This window comes from Nanorana parkeri, unplaced genomic scaffold (assembly GCF_000935625.1).
Source record: "Nanorana parkeri isolate BGI_ZX_2015 unplaced genomic scaffold, ASM93562v1 scaffold240, whole genome shotgun sequence".
In the NCBI taxonomy this organism is placed as follows: Eukaryota; Metazoa; Chordata; class Amphibia; order Anura; family Dicroglossidae; genus Nanorana; species Nanorana parkeri.
Window position 1 is genome coordinate 1,424,352 of NW_017306508.1, and position 22,650 is coordinate 1,447,001.

At 44.3% G+C, this 22,650-nt stretch overlaps 1 protein-coding gene across 2 annotated transcripts in view; it reads left to right on the forward strand.

Moving 5' to 3' along the window:
- SUSD4 (sushi domain containing 4) overlaps nt 1-17,361 on the forward strand; it is a 116,492-nt gene extending 99,131 nt beyond the window's left edge. For both annotated transcript variants that reach the window (XM_018556525.1, XM_018556526.1), the window contains exons 6-9: nt 8,419-8,610; nt 9,536-9,680; nt 13,360-13,718; nt 16,832-17,361. In XM_018556525.1, coding sequence (XP_018412027.1) covers nt 8,419-8,610; nt 9,536-9,680; nt 13,360-13,718; nt 16,832-16,869 — 734 coding nt within the window. In that variant the 3' untranslated portion in view covers nt 16,870-17,361. The remainder of the gene's footprint in view (nt 1-8,418; nt 8,611-9,535; nt 9,681-13,359; nt 13,719-16,831) is intronic.
- Nucleotides 17,362-22,650: the final 5,289 nt, after the last annotated feature.

The window sequence follows — 22,650 nt, forward strand, 5'->3', positions numbered from 1 at the left end:
TCTAGAACAGCTGATGGGCCAAGGTTGCCCACCTTCTAGTGTAAAATATATCTTTAAAAGAAACAACAAAAATAAAACCTTCGTAGTTTCTCATTAAAGATGCAACGCAAACCAATACAAATGTGAACCAGTTCTGAATGCAGAAACATTTCTTCCCTATTTCTGATGATGTATTTATGTTGCCATCGGGAGAGTCTCTGTGTACTCAGCACTCTGCCAGCATTTGGCATTGGCTCATGTGGCACAAGCAGCTTTGGACTTGGCAGAGGTCAGGGCCTCTTTGTAAAGCATCAGCACCCCCCCGGATGGACCCCGGGCCCCCTTCTCTGCGCCTCCTCTGTGGTGTATAGACAGATGCTGCCACCAGCTGCTTTCTGTCCAATAAACCTTCATTGCATGCAGAGGATGGAGAGCGCTTGTCCTGTCCTAAGCCCGAGCCACGCCGGCACAGTACCACTGAACCATTCCTCGGTTCTACTCGAAGCCAGCTGTACCAGGTCCAGCTTCATTTATCACCCGCTGAGGACATTTGTGTTTCTGTGTCGTCTTTGTGTTTTATGAGGCCGGCGTGTTGGAATATTCATACATTGGAGTGTAGATTGATCTGCTGCCATAAGACAATTAAATATGGAAAGCGCAGCGCGCCAACTCTGTGGCCGGGAGTGGGGGAGGAAGTTCAGATGTCAAGTGTTCCTAAAGAACTTTTTATATGGGATCAGATGGGAGAGTTTAATATACTTTATATACATCTTGGTTTATTTTATTGATGCTTTTGACACATATAATGCAGATAGACAACAAAGGTTAAGGTTCTACAAATACCTACATTTCCTGAACAAGTAACGGATGCATATACAATACATGACCCAATTATACCCAGTGGCATCACAAGAGGGGTGTGGCCCGCACCCGGGTGACACCATTGTGGGGGTGACACCAAAATGACTGGTTTAACGTATAGAAATTGAATTGAACCATTAGGGATAGACACCACACCCCCAATTTGAAATGTATACAAGAAAGATAAAGAAAAGCGGGGCTTTAAAAGTGTCCAGACCATACGAAATGTCCATCAAACATACATGGTTTTGTATAAAAAATATACTTTATTACATAGAGACAACTTAAAAACTTGGCTACATTTAAAATGTCATTAACATGATACAATGCTACATTAAAAAACAAGCTACCTCCTTTTGGTGCCCATACATGTGTACATATATTTATTTATATATCATAGACTGCTTGCAAGTCCTAAATCCTGTAACAATTGTATGATCCACTGTGGGCCCAATCTCTGACGCGTTTCACAACTGTATGTGCTTGCTCAGGGAGGTTGGAGGTATTCTAAGACATTGCATCAAAAATAAGTTTAAGTATAATGATCACAAATACCAAATTCCAAAGACTGACAGTCATTTTGGTGTCACCTCCTCTAAAAAGTCGGGCACTCGGTCATGGGCGAAGAGCCCGACAATGTCAGGAGAGAGGAAGGGACCTGGCGGCATACCTCATGCCGCCGGGTGAACGTCCCCTCCTCTCTCTGCCGGCGTCCATCACTAAGATGGCCACCGGCAGGCGTCAATCAGATGGGCATGCGCAATGATGACACCCGGCCTCGGGATGCCCTTGATTATACCCACCAATCTCTCTCTTCTTCTTTAGAGCATGTACCAGCAATGTTTTATTTTTGTACCTTGTTTCCGCCATAAGAAACAGCTTTAAAATGATAAATAAAAATAGGGTTTTAAGGTATTTCAAAGGCTGATGAAATCACTTACAATGGAGGCTGCTTCTTGATGTTTAAATGTTTTATCTTCCTTCAGAATCAGCTGGTCCCCCTCTCTATAACATGGTGTATTGTCAGAGGACCAGTATGACAGCCAGACAGCTATCCTTTTCAGAAGGAGGTCAGCAATGGCAACGCCTCTCCTATAAATAAGGAAGGCAGGGGATCTTCCATGTCAATGCATTTCAGTTCATCCTCAGGTCATAGATGATCCCAGGAACAGACTTAACCCCTTTCTTATAGTACGGAGTGTTACCTCACACCACAAACTTCTTCTTTACATTAATTATGAGCTCATTAGCGAGGCTTGCGGGATGCAAGACAGCGCCATTAGTCACGCGTCTAGTGCTCCGTCAACAGCCCGTGTAGAGCAGAAACACCTTGACGGCGGAGATGTTCCGCACTTCTCACACGTCTGCTTCTCTTCTCACATTAGTGTAAGTAGTCTTCTCATGTCATCCAAGGAAACCATCCGCACATTAGCGCGCAAGGTGTCGCCGGAGACTTCCTCGCTGTTAAGCTGATAATTTAATCGCAGCAAGATACCTCATTTCTGCCGGTGACACTAAAACAACAATCGTCAATAATTGATGGCGTCTCAGGAATTATGGCAAATGTATGTGTAGAAAATCATTCCGTTTATGACGATATGAATGTGAACTGCGAAGATTTACATTGCAACGCCAACTGAGAGATCTGATACAGCAAATGATAAAGATTGGCAACAGTGTTCATTAAATCAGGGGCGGGCAAACTCCGGCCCTCCAGCTGTGGTGAAACTACAAATCCCAACATGCAGCTGTCTCTGGGAGTCATGCCTGTGTGAATCTTGCAATGCCTTGTGGGATTTGTAGTTCCACAATAGCTGGAGGGCCGGAGTTTGCTTAGCCCTGCGTTAAAGTGTATCTAAAGCCAAAACTGATTTGTTTGTTTTTTTTTAGCTGTGGATAGAGTAGTGAAAGATTAAAACCTCTGCCAGGTTTTTATTACTGCCTGGAGATTCACCCCTTTATTTCTACTGGCCCTGAAAGTGATGTGAAATCGAACATTTTAAGTTCTTCTTAATATTTATTACAGGTATTTATATAGGGCTGACAATTTTACGCAGAGCTTTACATAGTGCACATTCACTTTAGTCCCTGCCCTGAAGAAGCTTACAATCTAAGGTCCCTATCTCAAATACACACAGGGGCAATTTAGACAGGAGCCTCCGGCATGTCTTTGGAGTGTCACCAGAACAGGAGTAGAGGGGAAGTCATCTAATGGGGACACTTGCTGCAGTGACAACTATTAAATTGCAACTGAAGCCAAGACTTTTTTTCTAGTTTTGAATAGAATGGAGAGTGGTTAGAATCCCTATCAGGTTTTTCAGCTGATGATCAGCTGAGGGACTCATACACACGCATACCCATGCAGAATCACATTCTACACGCAATAGGTTGAACTTGATGGACCTGTGTCTTTATTCAACCTCACATACTATGTAACTATGTTTTTATTGCTGGCTGTGTCCCCGTTAGTTCCTGTTCACACCAGAGCGTGGCGTGAACATATGTCAAGTAGAATATATAGACACCGGCACGCCAATAGTGAATGAAATACGTCTGTTTATTGATGTATTGGCAGCATAACGTGATACACTCAATGCAACGTTTCGCGGTCTCACAGGATCCTCTTCATCAGGCAGAACAAGTGTTGCCTGATGAAGGAGATCCTGTGAGACCCCGAAACGTTGCATTGAGTGTATCACGTTATGCTGCCAATACATCAATAAACAGACGTATTTGATTAACTATTGGAGTGCTGATGTCTTTATATTCTACTTGCTATTTATCACGGTAGACAGCAGTCGACAGCCGCAGCACCTACTTTCATTACTTTGGAACAGCGGTTTCGAGTGCAATGGGTTCATGGACTTTACTGTGAACATATGTTAAAAAAAAAGGTGACAGTCGTTATTACCCTTCCTTATGCTATCTAAAACTACAAAAAGTTTTTGGCTTCAGTTCTACTTTAAAGAGGGGAATTCCCTCACTTTGGAGAGATTTCCTCTCACTCTCTGTTGAAAATTCTCATAGAAGGAGAGAGCAGAGTGACAAGAGCTCACTCACATCAGCTTGTTGCGGTAACACAGTAAAAAGCGAGTGTTGCGCAGAATCATGGCATGCACAAGCTGTTAAGGCAGAAGTGGTAACCACTAAGCCATTGTGCTGCCTGTTCCCATGTGTTGACAAGCGACATGATGACAGAGGGAGAGATCAGAATGATGGCCTTACTTGTCTGCTGCTGCTACTTTATTATGCAATCACAGGCTGCGGGTGTAGAAGTGATCTAGCCAAATTGCTTAACTGCACTAGAGAAAGGTCAGGTCACCAACCTACAGTATCTGTGCTGTCTGGTGAGAATTCTAATGGTATTTAAAGGCCCCTAATAATGCCAAAAAATGGTGACCCCACAAAAAGCAATGTTTCTTAATAATTACCCATTAGAATGAATGCCACATAAAGTAATTTCATTTCAAATTTAAAAAAATTGAATGTGAAACCGAGACCTGTGGTGACCTACCGGCCAACTGGAGGAGCCATGGTGACCTTCAGGGAATAAGCTATCCAACACCCGGCATTGGTGGATAGCAGCATTGCTCGTATTTCTGCAAGAGAGCAAAGAGTTAAATGCCGACTTATTAGAGAGGGACGTATTCAACTTCTCCTATTACAGGGGGCTGCTGGCTGGGGTCTCTTTAAAGCAACTGAAAGTTGGTTTTATCATTATACAGGTGAAACTCGAATAATTAGAATATCGTGCAAAAGTAATTGCAGTAAGTGCTGCAAAAGGGGCCCAAACCAAGTACTGAGTACATATGCATGCTTGTACTTTTCAGAGGTCCGATATTGTTCTATGTACAATCCTTGTTTTATTGATTGCATGTAATAATCTACTTTTTTGAGGTTGTGGATTTGGGGTTCTTCGGGTTTTCATGAGCTGTAAACCATAATCATCACAATTATGACAAATCACGGCTTGAATTATCTTGCTTTGCATGTAATGAGTCTATCTCATATATTAGTTTCACCTTTTAAGTTGGATTAGTGAAATAAATGAACTTTGCACGATATTCTAATTATTCGAGTTTCACCTGTAAATGATCCTTGTGTAATATTTTTGCTGGCTTACATAAGAAATAATACAATACAGTAATACAGTTGGCATTTTTATTGTTGTAAATAAATTGTGCTTGTACTGGCTGTGTGAAATGTGCGTTTTGCAGGGACACAGTTAACCTTCATGTCATTGCCAGAAAGGTCACAGACCAGCTCGGCTATGTAGGGCACCAAATGCTAGATTTCCCATCATGCTTTGCTGGAAAACGCTCAAGGGTGTCAGCTCAGGTCACCAAGCTGCCAGCAAACATCTAAACATAGCATTTCCCCCCCCCTCCGCGCACTCATATACCGCAGATCTATACTGTGAACTCTGCTGCTTCATGTTAAATGGAACTGAACAATTTAAAGTGGCATCAGAAAGGGTTGGCTAGGCTTTTGCCCTTTGGGCACCAAATGAAGAGACCTGAGAACATTGCCAAGCTAAGTGTCTTGTTTGCAAACTTCTATTTGTACACAAGACAGTATCCTTGTCATAAAGAATTGCCACGGAGTGATAACAGCTGGCAATAGAAATCGCACTTCTGCCACTGTGGTTACGCAGTTACTATGACTAGAGTGAGCTTTTAAAGTGAACCTGATATAACAATATATATATAAAATAGGGATGCACCGATACAAAGTACCGTACTCGGTACAAGTATAAGTACTGATACTTTTCCAGCTCCAATACCAGACTAGAGAAAAACTCAAACGTGAGGAGGAAGCTGTCATTTGTAAGGAGCACACGGAGCTCCTGGGATTTGTACATCTCTGTTTTGATGTATGATTTTGTTTTTATAAATATATATAAGTGATGCACCGATACCATTTTTGCAAGTACTGATACTTGTCCAAGTCCTCACAGATACAAGTACTGATACATTTTTGTTTATTGTCATGTGATAGTTTTTCTAAAACAATACAGACTTATGATTTCAGGACAGTGGTGGAGCGCCCAGCCACAGCTGCAACCGCTGCAACCCTGCTAGTTCTCATGAAAATGCCAAGTATCGGCACTGGTATCTGAACATCCCTATTCTAAAATATATATCATTGTATTACCATACTGCATATATATTCAGAATCCTATTAGGTTCATCATTATAGGACGTAGCAGCTGGTGAGAGGAACCATAGAGCATGGCGGGGGAGCAGGTAGTCAACGCACCTGGAAGAATATTTATCATTATATTACCATACCGCATACATATTCAGAAACCAGATAGGTTCCTCACGACTGGGCATAAGAGCCAAAGGGAGGAACCCTAGAGCATGTTGAGGGAGCAGGTATTCAACACACCTGGAAGAATATATACAGTATATCATTGTATTACCATACTGCATATATACTGTATTCAGAAACCTAACAGGTTCTTCAGTACTGGGCAGTAAAAGCAGACAGGAGGAACAATGGAGCATGGTGGGGGAGCAGGTATTCAACACACCTGAAAGTATGTGCACAATATATCATTATATTGCCATACTGCATTTATATTCCAAATCATTCATCTCTATGTTAAAGTGGAAGAGCAAAGGATCGGACCAGGCAGAAGCTTCATTTAGCAGGTTTAATGATAACATCTGCAGCTGGCAACAAGCACTTCAAAGAACAGAGGTACGCAGACCCCTTTTATAAGAAACCCATATGGGCTACAATATGATTGGCTGCCAAGGCCTACGTCACTACAACTAACCATAAATCTGACAGTAGGTCTCATAAGTTCTTCTAGACCCTTCTATATGAAGTCCAAGCACATGGACTTGATACGTGCTCACGTGCTAAGTGTGCCTTGTATGCTCTTAGGGTTCATCTAAAGTTTATCTGTATATATCTGTATAGTGCTCCTCAACCTTTAGGACTAAAGAGCTTAAAACTATTACATAATATTAATAATAAAAAAATATAATAATTAATATTAACAGTATGAAGTGCTAGGTTAGTGTCAAAATTCCACTACAATGTAGATGAATATTTTTATGATTTTTTTGTGGGGGGGGATATTCATATAGATTCAGTTTGAACTTCTTGGAATAAACTTGTTTCTCAAGACTTCAATGCTTCCGTGTGATTTTCCAGTCCATGTCTCTTTCTCCAGTCACAGTCCAGGGGAACCTTAGGACCCTTGGTACAGGAGAGTGGTCAACCAAATGTCAAAACGCTGTTACAATACCAAAGGTTCCGGCAATCCAACACCACCCATTTACCGTTTCATTGTATGTTTTGTTGTCTATGTCCTTGTTGGGGAAATTCACCCTCTCTACTTCTCCTAGTGACCATTGTTCCCAGTACAGAAAGTGATGGCAAATTCAAAATGTTTGAGTTGCCACAGAAGAAAAAGAGAATACAAGTTGAAATGGTGATACTTGGTGTGGTGACAACTGTCTAGGAGGGGATGAGCCCTCACTTTCTAGATATCACCTCTTATTTCCTGCTGTGTCTTTGGGACAGGAAGTGAAGAGAAATCTCTCTGACAGAACACAGGCAGCAAAAACCAAGTCCAAAAGTGCTAAAAAAAATGTTTGGGGTTTACATGCGCTTTATCTCTGATTAAGATTATATGATGGTGTTTGATATGAAATGTATAGACAGTTATAAGCTGGAATTTAATTGTGAAGTTGTTTAAAGCCAACAACATTTGTGAAGGACAGCATTTCCCAGTTTGGTCTCTATAACTTGGCACTGTCCCTATAAATCGGAGAGCTGGCAGCCATTCCAGAGTTTTTACACAGTGTGCTTATCAAATCCGCACTTGGTTATTGTAATGTGGTGGACATACTGGCACCAGTCCAAGCCATCCTGAACTCCGCTGCTCTGTTAACCCATGCCTCTTCCCCTCCACAATTTGGGCTGCATTGGAGAGGCTTGCCAGTGCCTGAAAGCATTGGTTAAGTGCCACCAAGGAACAATATAACAGAATCAGAATACATGTATTGTGTATATTTCATGGTTTTAAATATGCACTAGCCTTTTTTTTTTTATATTTGTCGTCAGGTTATACTGGGGATGCTGGATCATCTATACACTTCCTTTCTATCTTCCCATTTGCAGAGGAGCAGTGGGTGGTTTGCATTCTCCTACTGCCAATAGTCACCCATGTACCCTCTTCCCGGCAGTGTCAGGGCACAGTCTGGCACTCTTTGAAGCAGGGCTACTTCTCCTGTTATACTTTGTTTTTAATGTATGTTTTTCTGTAAAGTAATCTCTACTTGTCACTGGTTTTATGCTCTTGTATGCATTTTTATTATATATACCACTCACCCTTGTTTATATCCATAATATTGTATAGCTCTAGTGCTCATCATAAAGAAATAACTTGAAAACTTAAAATTGGTAGGACATAATTTTGTAAACATTGCACTTCCAGCAACATATTGGCATACCCTACATTGGTTGAATGATGCTGGCTGTCAGGGGGTCTCCCTGCTTGTTGGAATAATCATTTTAGTGTGTGATATCTATTGATGACATGTAATATATTTCTTTCAGTTTGCCCTCTTCCTCCGATGGTGGCACACGGGGATTACATTTGCCACCCACAACCCTGTGAACGCTACATCCATGGGACTGTGATTGAGTTTTACTGTGACCCGGGCTACATTCTCTCCAATGACTATAAATACTTCACCTGCCAGTCAGGAGAATGGTTCCCGACTACTCCGCTCTACTGTGTTAAGTCTGGTGAGTCCTCCAGGAAAATAACAATGTAATGAACTGTAGATCTAAGGGTTCAATAAACATCTCCATCAATATTTGGGGATGTCTGAACATGAACCGTTGACTGTGTAAACGGATATCACAAAAGTTTTACGGGTAAAATTAATCTTATATTTTGGGATATCAATATACATTCTACTGTATTTCCCTAAAAAGCAGAACTGCAATGTTTAACCCCCAAAATGAATGTATTACACAGGGAAGGACACATTAATATGGAATTCAGGAGCCAGTCTGTCCATTCCAGGAGCCTACAGAGTTAGTGACACCCATGCACAGCCCTTGAACTAGAAATAGTTATTTATTTTTTCCTGGCCATATCCATGGCAGCGCTGACCATTGGGTGTTAGCTCCAATTACCCCTAGATGACAGGAACCAAAAGGGTTAAACATGACCTAACCCTCTCCATAAAAGCCCCTCCTCCAGCCGGCTTCCCCAGTCTTTTTTGTTCCTGTCCCCCCTAGGACAGGGTTATACTTGTGTACTAAAGCAACTAAGCAGAATGAAACAGGAGGAACTGGAGCACACAATGGTGGCCGGTAACACCAAAAACTCTCCGATGGAGAGGAACAAAGTCCTGAATTAGGTCTGGGAGATCTTGCTCTTGCAAATAAGAAACCAGGAGCTAGTAGCCCACCATACTCCACCTGTTTAAAAGCATGCCGACCATTGCAGTTTATTCCACCTTCTGTTGTGTTGGCTTCTTTCTTTCTTGAGTTGCTCCTTTCTCACCACAGAAAATGAAACAGTCCCTTTATGATTATACACAAATCAGCCCCATGGTGGTCATTGCATTGACAATGGGAAGATGGCCCATGACCCTCATTCTTTAATATTTCCAGCCTGTTTGCATTCATTTATCTCTGCCCTTGTTTTTATTTTCAACAGAGAAATCATGGCCGAATACGCAAGAGACGATGCTGACAACATGGAAGATTGTGGCTTTCACAGCAAGCAGCGTCCTTCTTGTCCTTCTGCTGGTCATCATCGCCAGGAATTTCCAGACTAAGTTCAAGACTCACTTCCTTCCCAGGTGTGTGCAAGCAGGCTTGTTCTTTTGACAAGGCTTGCGGAGAATCTCCTCAATGATATGAGTTTTCAGTAAAATGATACCCAGTGATCCTGCCCTGAAGGTCCTTGTTCAGGCAGCTTCTGGTATCAGGTGACAACTCTCTCCCCCTGTCTTCCAAGGAGACCACAAGTTTTGGGAAAGCACATTGCACGTGCATGGTCCACTGTTGTCACCATCAGGAAACCCCTACTGAAAAATTCCATGCATCAGTTGTTGCAATGCATGTAGACAGGAAGTGGTGGTTGATAAGAGTCTGCATGAGATCAGCAGGGCTGATATGCATCAAAGGATGAAAATAAGGTGATAACAACCATTTTTCTGAAAATGGCAACGTATTAAAATGTATAATACACAGCTCTTTAGCAAGTGAAATGTCATTCAGTTAGAGTTTACACTTGAAATAATTAAGCATAATCCCCATGTAACAAAATTCTTAATTCCCTATTCATCACCCTTGTAGGCATGATTAGATTATTTAAGTAGAAGCAGCACACCAGCAGCTGAAATGTCACCACCCTAAGCGGTGGTGCCTGCCCTCATCTCCAGGTTTGGAAAGGGGGGGGAGGCTTGTTTCTTTGATCCCGGCAATGTTAGACGTCTTATTCCCTTAGAATGCAGTCAAACAGCGCCAATGTTTCCGCAGCATAAAGTAAAACAAACAACTTGGCTGGAATATTGGAAACAGCTGCCAAGTGACCCATATTCCATCTCTAGTGTCTGCGGGCTGTCACCCTGCCACCTAATGCATCGTCACTTTCCATTGTAGTCAGTTTTACTCAGAAGTGGTTATTAAGTTGTTTTATTACTTATGTGGGGAAAAATCAAAATAGATTAACAGCCGGGAAGAATTTAGCTGAGAAGATCCAAAAGCAGACAAAATGCCTAGCTGCAGTGCTGGTTTGATGATATAACAGGCTTCTCTTTGGCAAGGATGCCTCTGGTTTTAGGGAAAACATGAGCGGTATTGGTTGAGCTTATTAGGAACTACAGAACAATACAACAAAACAAATCCCCATCACACTTCCAAGCTGTGTAATACAAAAAGACAATTTAAACTGTTTCAATGATTTGCATATGTTTGCAGATATAAGCATAAGCATTAGAGCAATGTGCAGTAACACGTGTTACACACTGTTATGGTACACAGAGTCCCTGCTGGGTTCTGCGGATCTTCTCTAAAAATCCCTGCCAGGACTTCCAGAAGACCTGCCAGTACCTCTATTGGAATTCATAGTAGCTCTGCCATTACTTCTAATGGCTCTCAGAGTCCGGGCCAGTATTGCTAAACATAGTCACAGATTCTGGACCAGGACATCCAGAGTGCCCTGTAGTGATGCTGGGCAACGTGCTGGTGCTGTGTCTTCAAGCCAGCTTCCTCCATGTACAAAAAGCTTTAATACTACTATTGTTTGCTGACCCAGACCGTCTGACCATTCTCTGCTTGCCCCCTGCCCTGATCTTCTGCCTTGATCCCACTTAGCTCTCGTCTCCTGCTTTGTCTACTGATTGCTCATTGCTGGCCTGGACCTGACCCCTGCCTGCCTGGACCCCTGCCTGGATCCCACTACGTTTCCATCTTCTGTCTAGTGACTGGTGACCCGGACCGTCCTCCCATTCTCTGGTTATCTCCTATCGGAACCTCTGACTTGTCCTGACCATGCTCCAGACTGCTGTCTCCATTGAAGCCCTCTTGTCCTTGTCCATCCCTTGTCAGGGCGATTCTGGGGACCGCAACCTTGTACCAGCAAGCAGCTCGGAACTCTGGTGAAAACCGGCTGGTGCTTAGACTCCGTGCCTTGGGTGAGCTTGTGTCACCTGCCAGGGGGGTGTCCCCTAACACTCACGTTTGAGCGATGCAGTGGCATACTGTGGAAACATTGGTGCTGCTTGACAGTCTTCCTAGGTGAATAAGATGCCTAACATTAGCTTCATTGCAGGAACCAAAGAGATACTTTTCCACTTTCTAAAACTGGAGCTGAGGGCAAGCACCACAGCCTAGGGTGGTGACATTTCAGCTGCTGGCATGCTGCTTCTACTTTAATTATCTTATCATGCCTACAAAAACGATGAGAACTGAATTAAGAATTTTGTTACATGTTGTTACAATAATTCTGAGTGGCACCCCAATGCAAATGCTGGATGCACTTGCATTGCAGCACAACACAATGTGCAGCTACGCACAAACATGCGTTGCCATGTGCTGCCATGCTGCATGCAATTTGATGCATTAGGTAGCCCATTCAAACTAAACAAACATTTTGGGTTTTTTAGGTAATGATTAGGGGGTTATTCACAAAGGATCCAGCCGTAGCTTCAGCTGATCCTTCGTCTCTCTTCGGATGCCAGAGCCCTTCAGTTCAGTCAAACCGAAGGGCTGCTGTACGGGCTAATCACTATAGCCCGTACGGCGGCCGAGTGGCTCGGTCGAGCCGAAGGCATATGCTTCGGCTTGAGTGAGCCAGAGTGACACCCGAAGCGGGGCGAGCGGCCTGCCGAAGGGCTAGCCATAAGTCCCGCAAATGACAGCTGGGTGGAGCCAGCCATGATCTCACAGCTGGCTCCGCCCAGTTGTAATGACAGATCAGCATCCCCAAATGACCTGGGGACGCTGATCTGTCATTAAACAATAACAACTGGGCGGAGTCGGCCGTAACGCCACGTCCGCCCAGTTATTAATTGGGCTGTCACTGATAGCTCCGCCCCATTGTGTTTTTTGTCTCTTTTTTCTAAAAATCTTTATTTTTTAAATTTAATATTTATTTACATTTGTAAAAATATTTTTTCAACTTCTTTTTATTCTACTTTTTTCACTATTTCTATTCTGCTCGGTACCACGAAGGTACCGAGCAGAATAGCCGAGTGAGCGTCATTTGGTTATTCACTCACTGCCGTTCGACTCCTATGTGAATAGGGGTGAACGCCAGCGAGTGAGCTGCTGGAGCTTCGGTTCAGCCGATCCAGATTTTGGGTCGGCTGAGTCGAAGTCCTTCTGCACTTTGGCTCAGCCGAGCACACAGAGCATGTTTGCTGACCAACTGAAATCAGCCGTACTGAGCCATAGTGAATAGCCCAATGTTGTTCGGCTCACTTCACTTCGGCTCGGTTATTCACTCGGCTGGCTTCGGCATCTTTGTGAATAACCTCCTTAAAAAAATGTGTTCCATTTACAGAGCTCAGTAGTTTAAGATTCAATTTACACACAATACTGAATCAATCAGGAAAGTGTCTCTTCCCCCTCTCTCACCTCCCTGTCTTCTCTGTTCTGATGGGGCCATATGAGTTTCAATTAGAGAGAGGCGGTCTGAAGGCAAACAGCTTCTACTTTACTGGCTCTTAAAAAAAAAAAGAAACAATCCTAATGATCTGTAATAAAAGCTTATTTGTAAAACAAAGATATTATAAACATATTAAGAAAAATGTATAAAAGATCAGTTTAAAAGTGTTCATATTAAAAAAACTAAACTAAAATTGACCCAAAAGATTTAAAGAGCAACTTTACTCATTCAGGACAAAGTAGGAGTGTGTGTCACTTTGTAAATAATAATAGGAACATTGTTAAAAAAATGTATAAAAAAAGTAAGTTGCCAGCACTGGCTCACAACACTAGCCGGACAATCATATCATGGTTCTCTTTTCCCAGAAGCCCGCAGGACAGCTCCGCAGAGCCGGACTTTGTGGTGGTGGACGGAGTCCTGGTGATGTTGCCTTCCTACGATGAAGCAGTCAGCAGTAGGGTCAACGTCACTCCGCCAGGCTATGCGTCCTCTGCGGGTCAGAGGAGCCCAACGCAAACCGAAGAATCTCCCCCGCCCGCCTATCCCGGCAACCCCAACTCGGACAGTATATGTGAGGAGTCGGAGACCTTCGACAGCTTGCTGGACTCCTCCGACCTCGCCCACACATTACATTCCTCCTCCATGACGCTCATGAGAACTCCGGGCACCCAGAATTTGAACAGCGAGGCGGCATCCACGAGTCCGAGCATCGACATTGCAGATGGTAACGGTACTTAAAACTGTCACACGTCCAGCCAAAACACTTTTTTTTTTCTTAGCAGTAAAATCCGCACAGAGGTTCTAACTCTTCCCCACTCTATCCAAAGCAAGAAAAAAGAAAAGGTTTTGGCCTGACTTACACTTTAAAGCTTAGTTGAACCTTCAGTCTAAATCAGCTTAATACACTCTAGATGCATAAAAAGAAAATGTGTGCAAAGTCTTATGGGGCCCATACACCTTACAACCATCACAAGACTTGGACAGGCCCATCTTGGACAGGCATACCGTACTTGCGATCATCGAAAGCCCGCCCCGCTGAGGGGCGGGCTTCCGATGACCGCAATGCTGAACAGGCAGTGTGCGCACACCGGCCCATTCCGCAGTTGTCGAACGAGCAGGCTAGAAACCCGCCGAGAATCGTACGATTCTCGGGCGGGTTTTCTAGAATGCTGGTTCGACAAAAGACGTGCGACTGTACAGTAGAAACGGTCGCACGCCTTCCATACACCTTGCGATTATCGTACAATTGCGGGATTTCTTGCGATTATCATACGATAATCGCAAGGTGTATGGGCACCTTTACAGTTTGCTTTCTGTAGAAAGCAGCTACAGAGTATGAAAGCCTGTCCCCTGCCATCATCCTGTAGATAAGTACTCTTGCTCTCAGTTTGGAAGCAGAGGACTCTCTGTAGAGGTCTATTTCGCCCCCTGAGCTGAGTCAGACCTAAAGCCTTTGCCAGAGGTGCCCCTACACTTTTTCCCACCCGGGAGGGGTTGGGGGAGGCATGTGCTGCAGTGCTGGTAGTGCACGATCCGATAAGGGGGGAGCTGGCGGTGCAGGGCTGGGGACGTTTGGGGTGGCTCCGGCTCTGTCAAGGGGTTGGGCTTGGCTCTGGCTCTGGCTCCGTGCTGCCAACCATTGATGTCACTGAGCTGGGTGGATGCCAGACAGAACATCACAGGCTGCCAAGAGCTCTTAGTAACCTGGGATGCTCTGGCTGGACAGGGCCCCACGTGACCCGAAGAGATGCCCCAGGCTGCCTCATTACAAGGATGGCCCTGGCCTTAGCAGTCGCCAAGTACCATGCCCCCTGCAAATTGGAGAGCTGTATCTATGACTCAGCAGGGGGTGTATTGGACCTCTGTAAAGAGAACACTGCTTTCACACTGAGAGAAAGGATCCTTTTCTGCAGCATGCTGGCAGGGGACAGGCTACTATGGCTATGCCTGCATTCTAAAGAACTGTCAGGCTTTAAACACATTATGGGAGGAATTTATCAAAACTGGAACAGACGAAATCTGGAGAAGCTGTGCATGGCAACCAATCAGCTTCTCTCTTCAGTTTGTTCATTTAAGCTTTAAAAATGAAAGAGAGAAGCTGACTGGTTGCCATGCACAGCTGCTCCAGATTTCGTCTGTTCCAGTTTTGATAAATTCCCCTCCTTGTGTTTTGATGCAGCTGATTATATTCTTCTGATTTTACATGTAAGTTCAGGTTTTATTCATGTTACAACTTTAGTGTGTTTCTCTATTAGGAGTCATTTACATTTTCATGTTGTTTTTACTGTGGGAACTCAAATATTTGCTCTTCTCTTTCCCGGGCTGGATGCACCATATTTCTGGTACCAGCGTCCACAGTGTACTTCATGGGACCTAAGGCATTGATTCTACAGAGCCATGCTGAGTGGCCGGGGCTTTTTGAGAGTGCAAGTAGACTCCTTTAAGGAAGCATTTACTTCCCCTTACTATGAAATTCCTTTATTGGTATTTGATGGTCACCTGACTAGTGAGCATTAAAACAGTAAATAACGGGCAGCATTCATTGGATTTGTCTTACTTCAGGGCCGGTGCACACCTGGGCGATTCGTGACCACGCTGCAATCGTGCACGATACCGCGTGGATTGCCGTGCGGTCACGGAGCCTCCCTTCACTGACGATTGCGCTGTGGGTGCCATTATTTTTCGAATGGCACCCCAGTCGTGTTGGGCGTATTGTGCGGTTTCCTACCGCGATTCTGTCTGTGCACCCGAAAACTAAAACAGCTGTGGGTCGTGTATTGCAAAAACAAGATACATGTACCTTTTTTCTGCGATTGCCGTGCGGATGTACCCCATTGAAATCAATGGGGCTGGGTGGCAATCGCTGTCTGCAATTGTGTATGACCACCTGATCCTGAGATGCGGGTCCTGGATCGCACAGGTCTGCACCAACCCTCAGCCCTAAAGTGAGACTCTGCTGTAAGAACAAAGGAACTGAAAATGTAGGTGGAAAGCTAATTGGTGTTACCCAGCTGACTATGTGTGAAGGTCTATACGATTGCTTTCATGCTCATTTTGAAATGTTTAATCAGACCCGGTATCATTTAACAGGACGCGGTAAGCATCTAACATAAATGTGTTCAATTCCTTGCAGTTTTTTTTATATGGGGGGGGGGGGTTGTTTGTTTCTTTTCAACAAACTTAAAGCACCATTGAACACTAGAAACAGGCTCTTCCAATAGCTTCCGTTTATAGTCCAATATGCCCCCTGGGAATTGGACTCCAATTCATAGTTAGAGCTCTAGCCCTCCACTCAACAGAGAGCATGAGCTGTGCTGAATGGAGGGCTCTAACTCTAATTATCAGAGCTAGAGCCCTCCACTCCGCAAAGCCCATGCTTCCTGTTGGGTGGAGGGCTCTAGATCTAATTATCAGAGCTAGAACCCTCCACTCAGCAAAGCCCATGCTTCCTGTTGGGTGGAGGGCTCTAGATCTAATTATTAGAGGTAGAGCCCTGCACTCAGCAAAGCTCATGCTTCCTGTTGGGTGGAGGGCTCTAGATCTAATTATTAGAGGTAGAGCCCTGCACTCAGCAAAGCCCATGCTTCCTATTGGGTGGAGGGCTCTAGATCTAACTCACTGTAGGACTGCAGAAGACATGGCTGCTGCTTATACGGCACATAGAGCACAGCGATCTGGTTCTACTCCTTGGCGGCAAGGGACATTTTCCTATAGGCTGTTTGGACACTTAACATTATAATTAAAACTATTGGCCGAGTTATTTTCTACGGGTTCATTTGGGATTTACTTTTATCGCCATGGAGGGTCTGAGGGTAACTTTCTATTTTCTCCCTGCAGAAATCCCACTCATGGACGAAGAGGTCCCTGAATCATAATAAAATATAGACAATGTTACAATTATTTTCTGTGTATTTTAATTATTTCTAAAATAAAGCTATGATATTTTGGTGACTACTTCTTCCACTGGAACTGCAATAATTCAGGCCAAGAAGAGTGAGCCATAAGAGGACACCATTGTTGATTCCAAAGACGGATGGGCAGAAGATGGTGACGGGACGCATGCCCAGCGATACTTGCAAATGACAATTTATTTTCTTTTTTTTTTTACCAATAGTTCATCTTACTTGTTCATTTGACATTGTCCAAGATAAAGGCAATAAAGATATGTCTGCGGCCAAATGCCGATTTCGTTGAAGGCCAATAAAGAGGCTTAGGAATAAATTCCCACCCTGTAGGTCCATTTGAAGCGGACGAAGACCCACCGATACCTGTAACTACATACTGTGCCTTCCCCCAGAATCCTTTGCAACCGAACCATGACATCTGCTCTGCCGTAGCTCTTGTCACTTGGCGAATAAACTCTCTGATTCCACAATGATGGTCGTAGGTTTGGGAGTTTTTGTATTTTGGTGCCTGACGTGTTCTTAGCCGGTATAACTTTAGTGATTGCGCATGGACAGTTATCAAGTTTACCTGAAATGTAGATTTGCTGCGCTTTTTTTATTTTCATATGACAATGTGTGCCGTCTGGTGTGCCAGTAATGTGTCCGTGATGTCTCCATCAAATGTATCATTCTACCTTAACCAGTTCAGTGCTGGCATCAGTGCACCACTTATGGACTGGAGACATTTTTCTATTTCTGCGATGGGCCTGCTGATTCCACAATAACGTTGTCATAAGATAAAGTCTAAAACTATTCATTTTTTTTATATATTCATTTTTGCAATCTGTGTCCCTTTGGGGAGATTTCCTGTCCTGAAGCCACAACAGCAAGTTAGAGAAAATGTCCCCAAAGTGAGGGAATTCCTCTCGTGGCCAGTTGTCACCACAAGTGTCTCCATTGGAAGATTACTCCTCTATTCCCGCTCTGGTGACAACTCAATATTTTGGCTTTTTCTTCATTTTCATTCCCAGCGACAATAGTCACTAAGACGAATAGATGGAATAGATCCCCAAATGGAGACACAACAAAGAAAAAAACAGTCAAAGTAGGAAGAAAGGTATTCCTTGTAACCCTAACACTTATATATCTTGTAACCCTAAAACTAATATTCCTTGTAACCCTAACACTTATATTCCTTGTAACCCTAACACTAATATTCCTTGTAACCCTAATACTAATATTTCTTGTAACCCTAACACTAATATTCCTTGTAACCCTAACACTAATATTCCTTGTAACCCTAACACTAATATTCCTGGCAACCCTAACACTAATATTCCTTGTAACCCTAACCCTAATATTCCTTGTAACCCTAACACTAATATTCCTTGTAACCAATAACACTAATATTCCTTGTAACCCTAATATTCCCTGTAACCCTAACACTAATATTCCTTGTAATCCTAACACTTATATTCCCTGTAACCCTAACACTAATATTCCTTGTAACCCTAACACTAATATTCCTTGTAACCCTAACACTAATATTCCCTGTAACCCTAACACTAATATTCCCTGTAACCCTAACACTAATATTCCCTCTAACCCTAACACTAATATTCCTTGTAACCCTAACACTAATATTCCCTGTAACCCTAACACTTATATTCCTTGTAACCCTAACACTAACATTCCTTGTAATCGTCATGCTAAAGCTAGCTATACATCTCTGGCTGAACAAGAGAAATAATTTGAACAGCACGGATGAAGGAATATCCCCTGATGGCCATTGTATTCAGTAGCTGGCGGGATGTGAGGCTTGCTGAATACCAGAACTGTGACTGCTTCTGACTGGACGTTGTCACTGTTCAGCCAACACTTTTCCAGCTGGCTCTCTGACAAAAGTCAATTGGAAAAGCAACTATTGTCAAGTCGCGTGGTTCCAGCAGGCCCCCGACCGCTCACAATTCAGTACAATTTGCAGGGCTTGACCACAATTTGAGCAGTGTTTGTCCAGTTTAATTCTTCCTGTAACCATACAAATCCTAACACTAACCCTCCCTGTAACCCCAACACTAACACTCCCTGTAACCCTAACACTAACCCTCCCTGTAACCATAATACTAACCCTCCCTGTAACCCTAACACTAACCCTCCCTGTAACTCCAACACTAACCTACATAGTTAGCCAGGTTGAAAAAAGTCCATCGATTTCAACCTATTCCCTGTAATCCCAACACTAACACTCCCTGTAATCCCAACACTAACCCTCCCTGTAATCCCAACACCAGCCGTCCCTGTAACCCTAACACTCCCTGTAACCCTAACACTAACCCTCCCTGTAACCCCAACACCAGCACCCCTGTCATCCCAACACTAACACTCCCTGTAACCCTAACACTAACCCTCCCTGTAACCCCAACACCAGCCGTCCCTGTAACCCTAATGCTAACCCTTCCTATAACCCCAACACTAACCATCCCTGTAATCCCAACACTAACCCTCCCTGTAACCCTAACACTAACCATCCCTGTAATCCCAACACTAACCCTCCCTGTAACCCTAACACTAACCCTCCCCGTAATCCCAACACCAGCCGTCCCTGTAACCCTAACACTAACCCTCCCTGTAATCCCAACACCAACCCACCCGGTATTCCCAAATCCAATCCCTCCTGTAAACCAAACACTAACCCTCCCTCTGCACCATAATATACCTGCATCAGGATTCTAGCACTGCAATTCATGTTTCCATTCATTTTCTATGCAGTACCTATGTGTTTTTCAACGATCTGCCCATCTTGGACGGGCAGATCGCACTCTGGATCATCGCAAGCCACGCCCCCTGAGGGGCGGGCTTGCGATGACTGTAATGACTGCAGTTGTCGAACCAGCAGGCCACCAACTCGCCGAGAATCGTACGATTCCCGGCGGGTTTTCAAACATGCTGGTTTGATGGAAGACGTGCGACCGTACAGTAGAAACGGTCGCATGCCTTCCATACACTGCACGATTCTCGTACGATCGCGGGATTTCCCGCGATTCTCGTACGAGAATCGTGCAGCGTATGGGCACCTTATGGCTAATTACAGTAGCTTGCAAAAGTATTCACCTCCTTGGCATTTTCCCCATTTTGGGGCATTACCACCTGGAATTAAAATGGAATATTTTGGGGGTTTGTATCATTTGATTTACACAACATGCCTACCACTTTCAAGATGCAAAATATTTTTTATTGTTATACAAACATGAAATAAGACAAAACAGAACACTTGAGCGTGCGTAACTATTCACACCGTGAATGGGTTTTGCTAGTGTACAGCAAACTTTGTCATGCCACAGATTCTCAATTGGATTGAGGTCTGGGCTTTGACTAGATCAGGGGTCAGCAACCTTAAACACTCAAAGAGCCATTTGGACCCGTTTCCCACAGAAAAAAAAGCATCGGGAGCCACAAAACCCTTTTGACATATAAAATGAAGATAACACAGCATATATTGTTGTTTTTTACCTTTATGCTATGTATAGCGTGTATATAGGTATATCTGGGCTTAGTAACGCACTGGACTCTGGGCTTAGTAACGCACTGGACTCTGGGCTTAGTAACGCACTGGACTCTGGGCTTAGTAACGCACTGGACTCTGGGCTTAGTAACGCACTGGACTCTGGGCTTACCTGAGACCCCGCAGAGCTCACCTGAGAGTGACCCTGCAGAGCACACCATAGATCCTGCACAGCCCATCTGAGGCTCTCTATGGTGGGCTCTGCAGGGCCTCAGGTGGGTTGGACGCCGGGGTCCCTTTCCCTGTACCTCCTCCCAACTCCTCTTACCTGCTGCTGCTGGGGCCTGGCCTCATTCACCCCCTCCCCTGTCACCTCTCCCAATGCCACCCCTGGTACAGCTGATAGAAGAGGCCCCCCAGGCTGCCCAGACCCCTCACATGGGTAGCGGCCGTACCTCCCTGATGGCGGTGTTCTATCAAAGTTTGTGACTGCGTTACAATGTGTGACCGGTGACGTGGTCACACATTTCAATGTAATCCCGCCCTGTTTTTTGGCGGTGGAATGTGTGACCGCCAATAGGTAAAGCATTTCAACGCTTTCTCAGCAAGGCCACTTCGGTAGTTCCGCCCCTGGACAGGGAGCCGCAGCAGAGGGATGAAAGAGCCACATTCGGCTCCGGAGCCGCAGGTTGCTGACCACGGGACTAGACCATTCCAAGACATTTCCATTTATCCCCTTAATCCACTCGAACGTTGCTTTAGCAGAATGCTTAGAGTCATTGCCCTACTGGAAGGGGATCCTCCACCCCAGTCTCAAATCTCTGGCAGGTTCCCCTCAAGAATTTCCCTGTATTAAGCACCATCCATCATTCTTTCAATTCTGACCAGATTGCCAGTCCCTGCCGAAGAAAAACATACCCACAGCATGATGCTACCACCACCATGCTTCACTGGGGATGGTGTACATGGGGTGATGACAAGTCTTGATTTTGTGCCAGACATAGAGGGGATATGTTCAACATTTTGGACATATTTTTAAAAACCCAACCTTGATCTGTACTGCTCCACAAGTTTGTCCCTGACCTGTTTGGAGAGCTTCTTGGTCTTCATGGTGCCACTTGCTTGGTGGTGTTGCAGACTCTGGGGCCTTTCAGAACAGGTGTATCTATACTGAGATCATGTGACACTAAAGGTGCCCAAGCACTTTACAACCCTCGCCAGACTTTTGTCTGGCGAGGGTCGTAAAGTACTTTAAAAAATGTACGACCTGCCCATCTTGGACAGGCAGATCGTACCTGCGATCATCGCAAGCTTACGATGACTGCAATGCTGAACGGGCAGTGTGCGCACACCGGCCCGTTCGGCAGTGATCTCTCGATCATGTTAAAAACCAGCCGAAAATCGTACGATTCTCGGCTGGTTTTCCAACATGTTTGATATACAAAAGACGTGCGACCGTACATTAGAAATGGTCGCACGCCTTCCATACGCTGCACGATTCTCGTACGATCGCGGAATTTGGTGTATGGGCACCTTTAGATTGCACATAGGTGTGTGTATATATGGAGATCATGTGACACTTAGATTGCACACATGTCTTTATTTAACTAATTATGTGCCCTCTGAAGGTAAATGGTTGCACCAGATTTGATGTAGGGGCTACATAGCAAAGGGGGTGAATACATATGCACGCACCGCTTTTCTGTTTTGTCATTTTTTTATATATTTTTTAAAACAAGTTATTTTCTTGATTTCACCACCATTTTGGGTTACTGTGTGTATATCCATTACATGTCCAAATCCAAATAAAAATACATTTTACCGTATTTGCCGGCGTATAAGACGGGTTTTGAGACCTAAAAACATCGGCCGAAAATCGGGGGTCTTATACGCCGGGTATGGATGTGGTATACTGTATGTAGCTTCGGCTACATACAGTATACTGCGCTGAGCCAATCACGCAGGCTTCGTATTAATGAATACAAAGCCTGTAGCAGGCTCACAGATTAGCCTCCCTGATGATTTTATTTTTCCGTTTTCCCATGATTATCGTAAGGTGTGTGGGCACCTTAAGAGAGCAGAAATGTTCAGAGCTCGGATACCAAAAACACCCAACCAAGCTGGACGGACAGTGATATCAGCTCGGTAAGTGGAGGAGAGGAGAGCTGACTGGGCTCGCCTAATATCTAGAAAGTCACCCTCTTACCCCCTTACCTGATCTCCCTCCAGTCATTCATCAGAGACCTGAGGCCATTTCCTGCATCGTTACC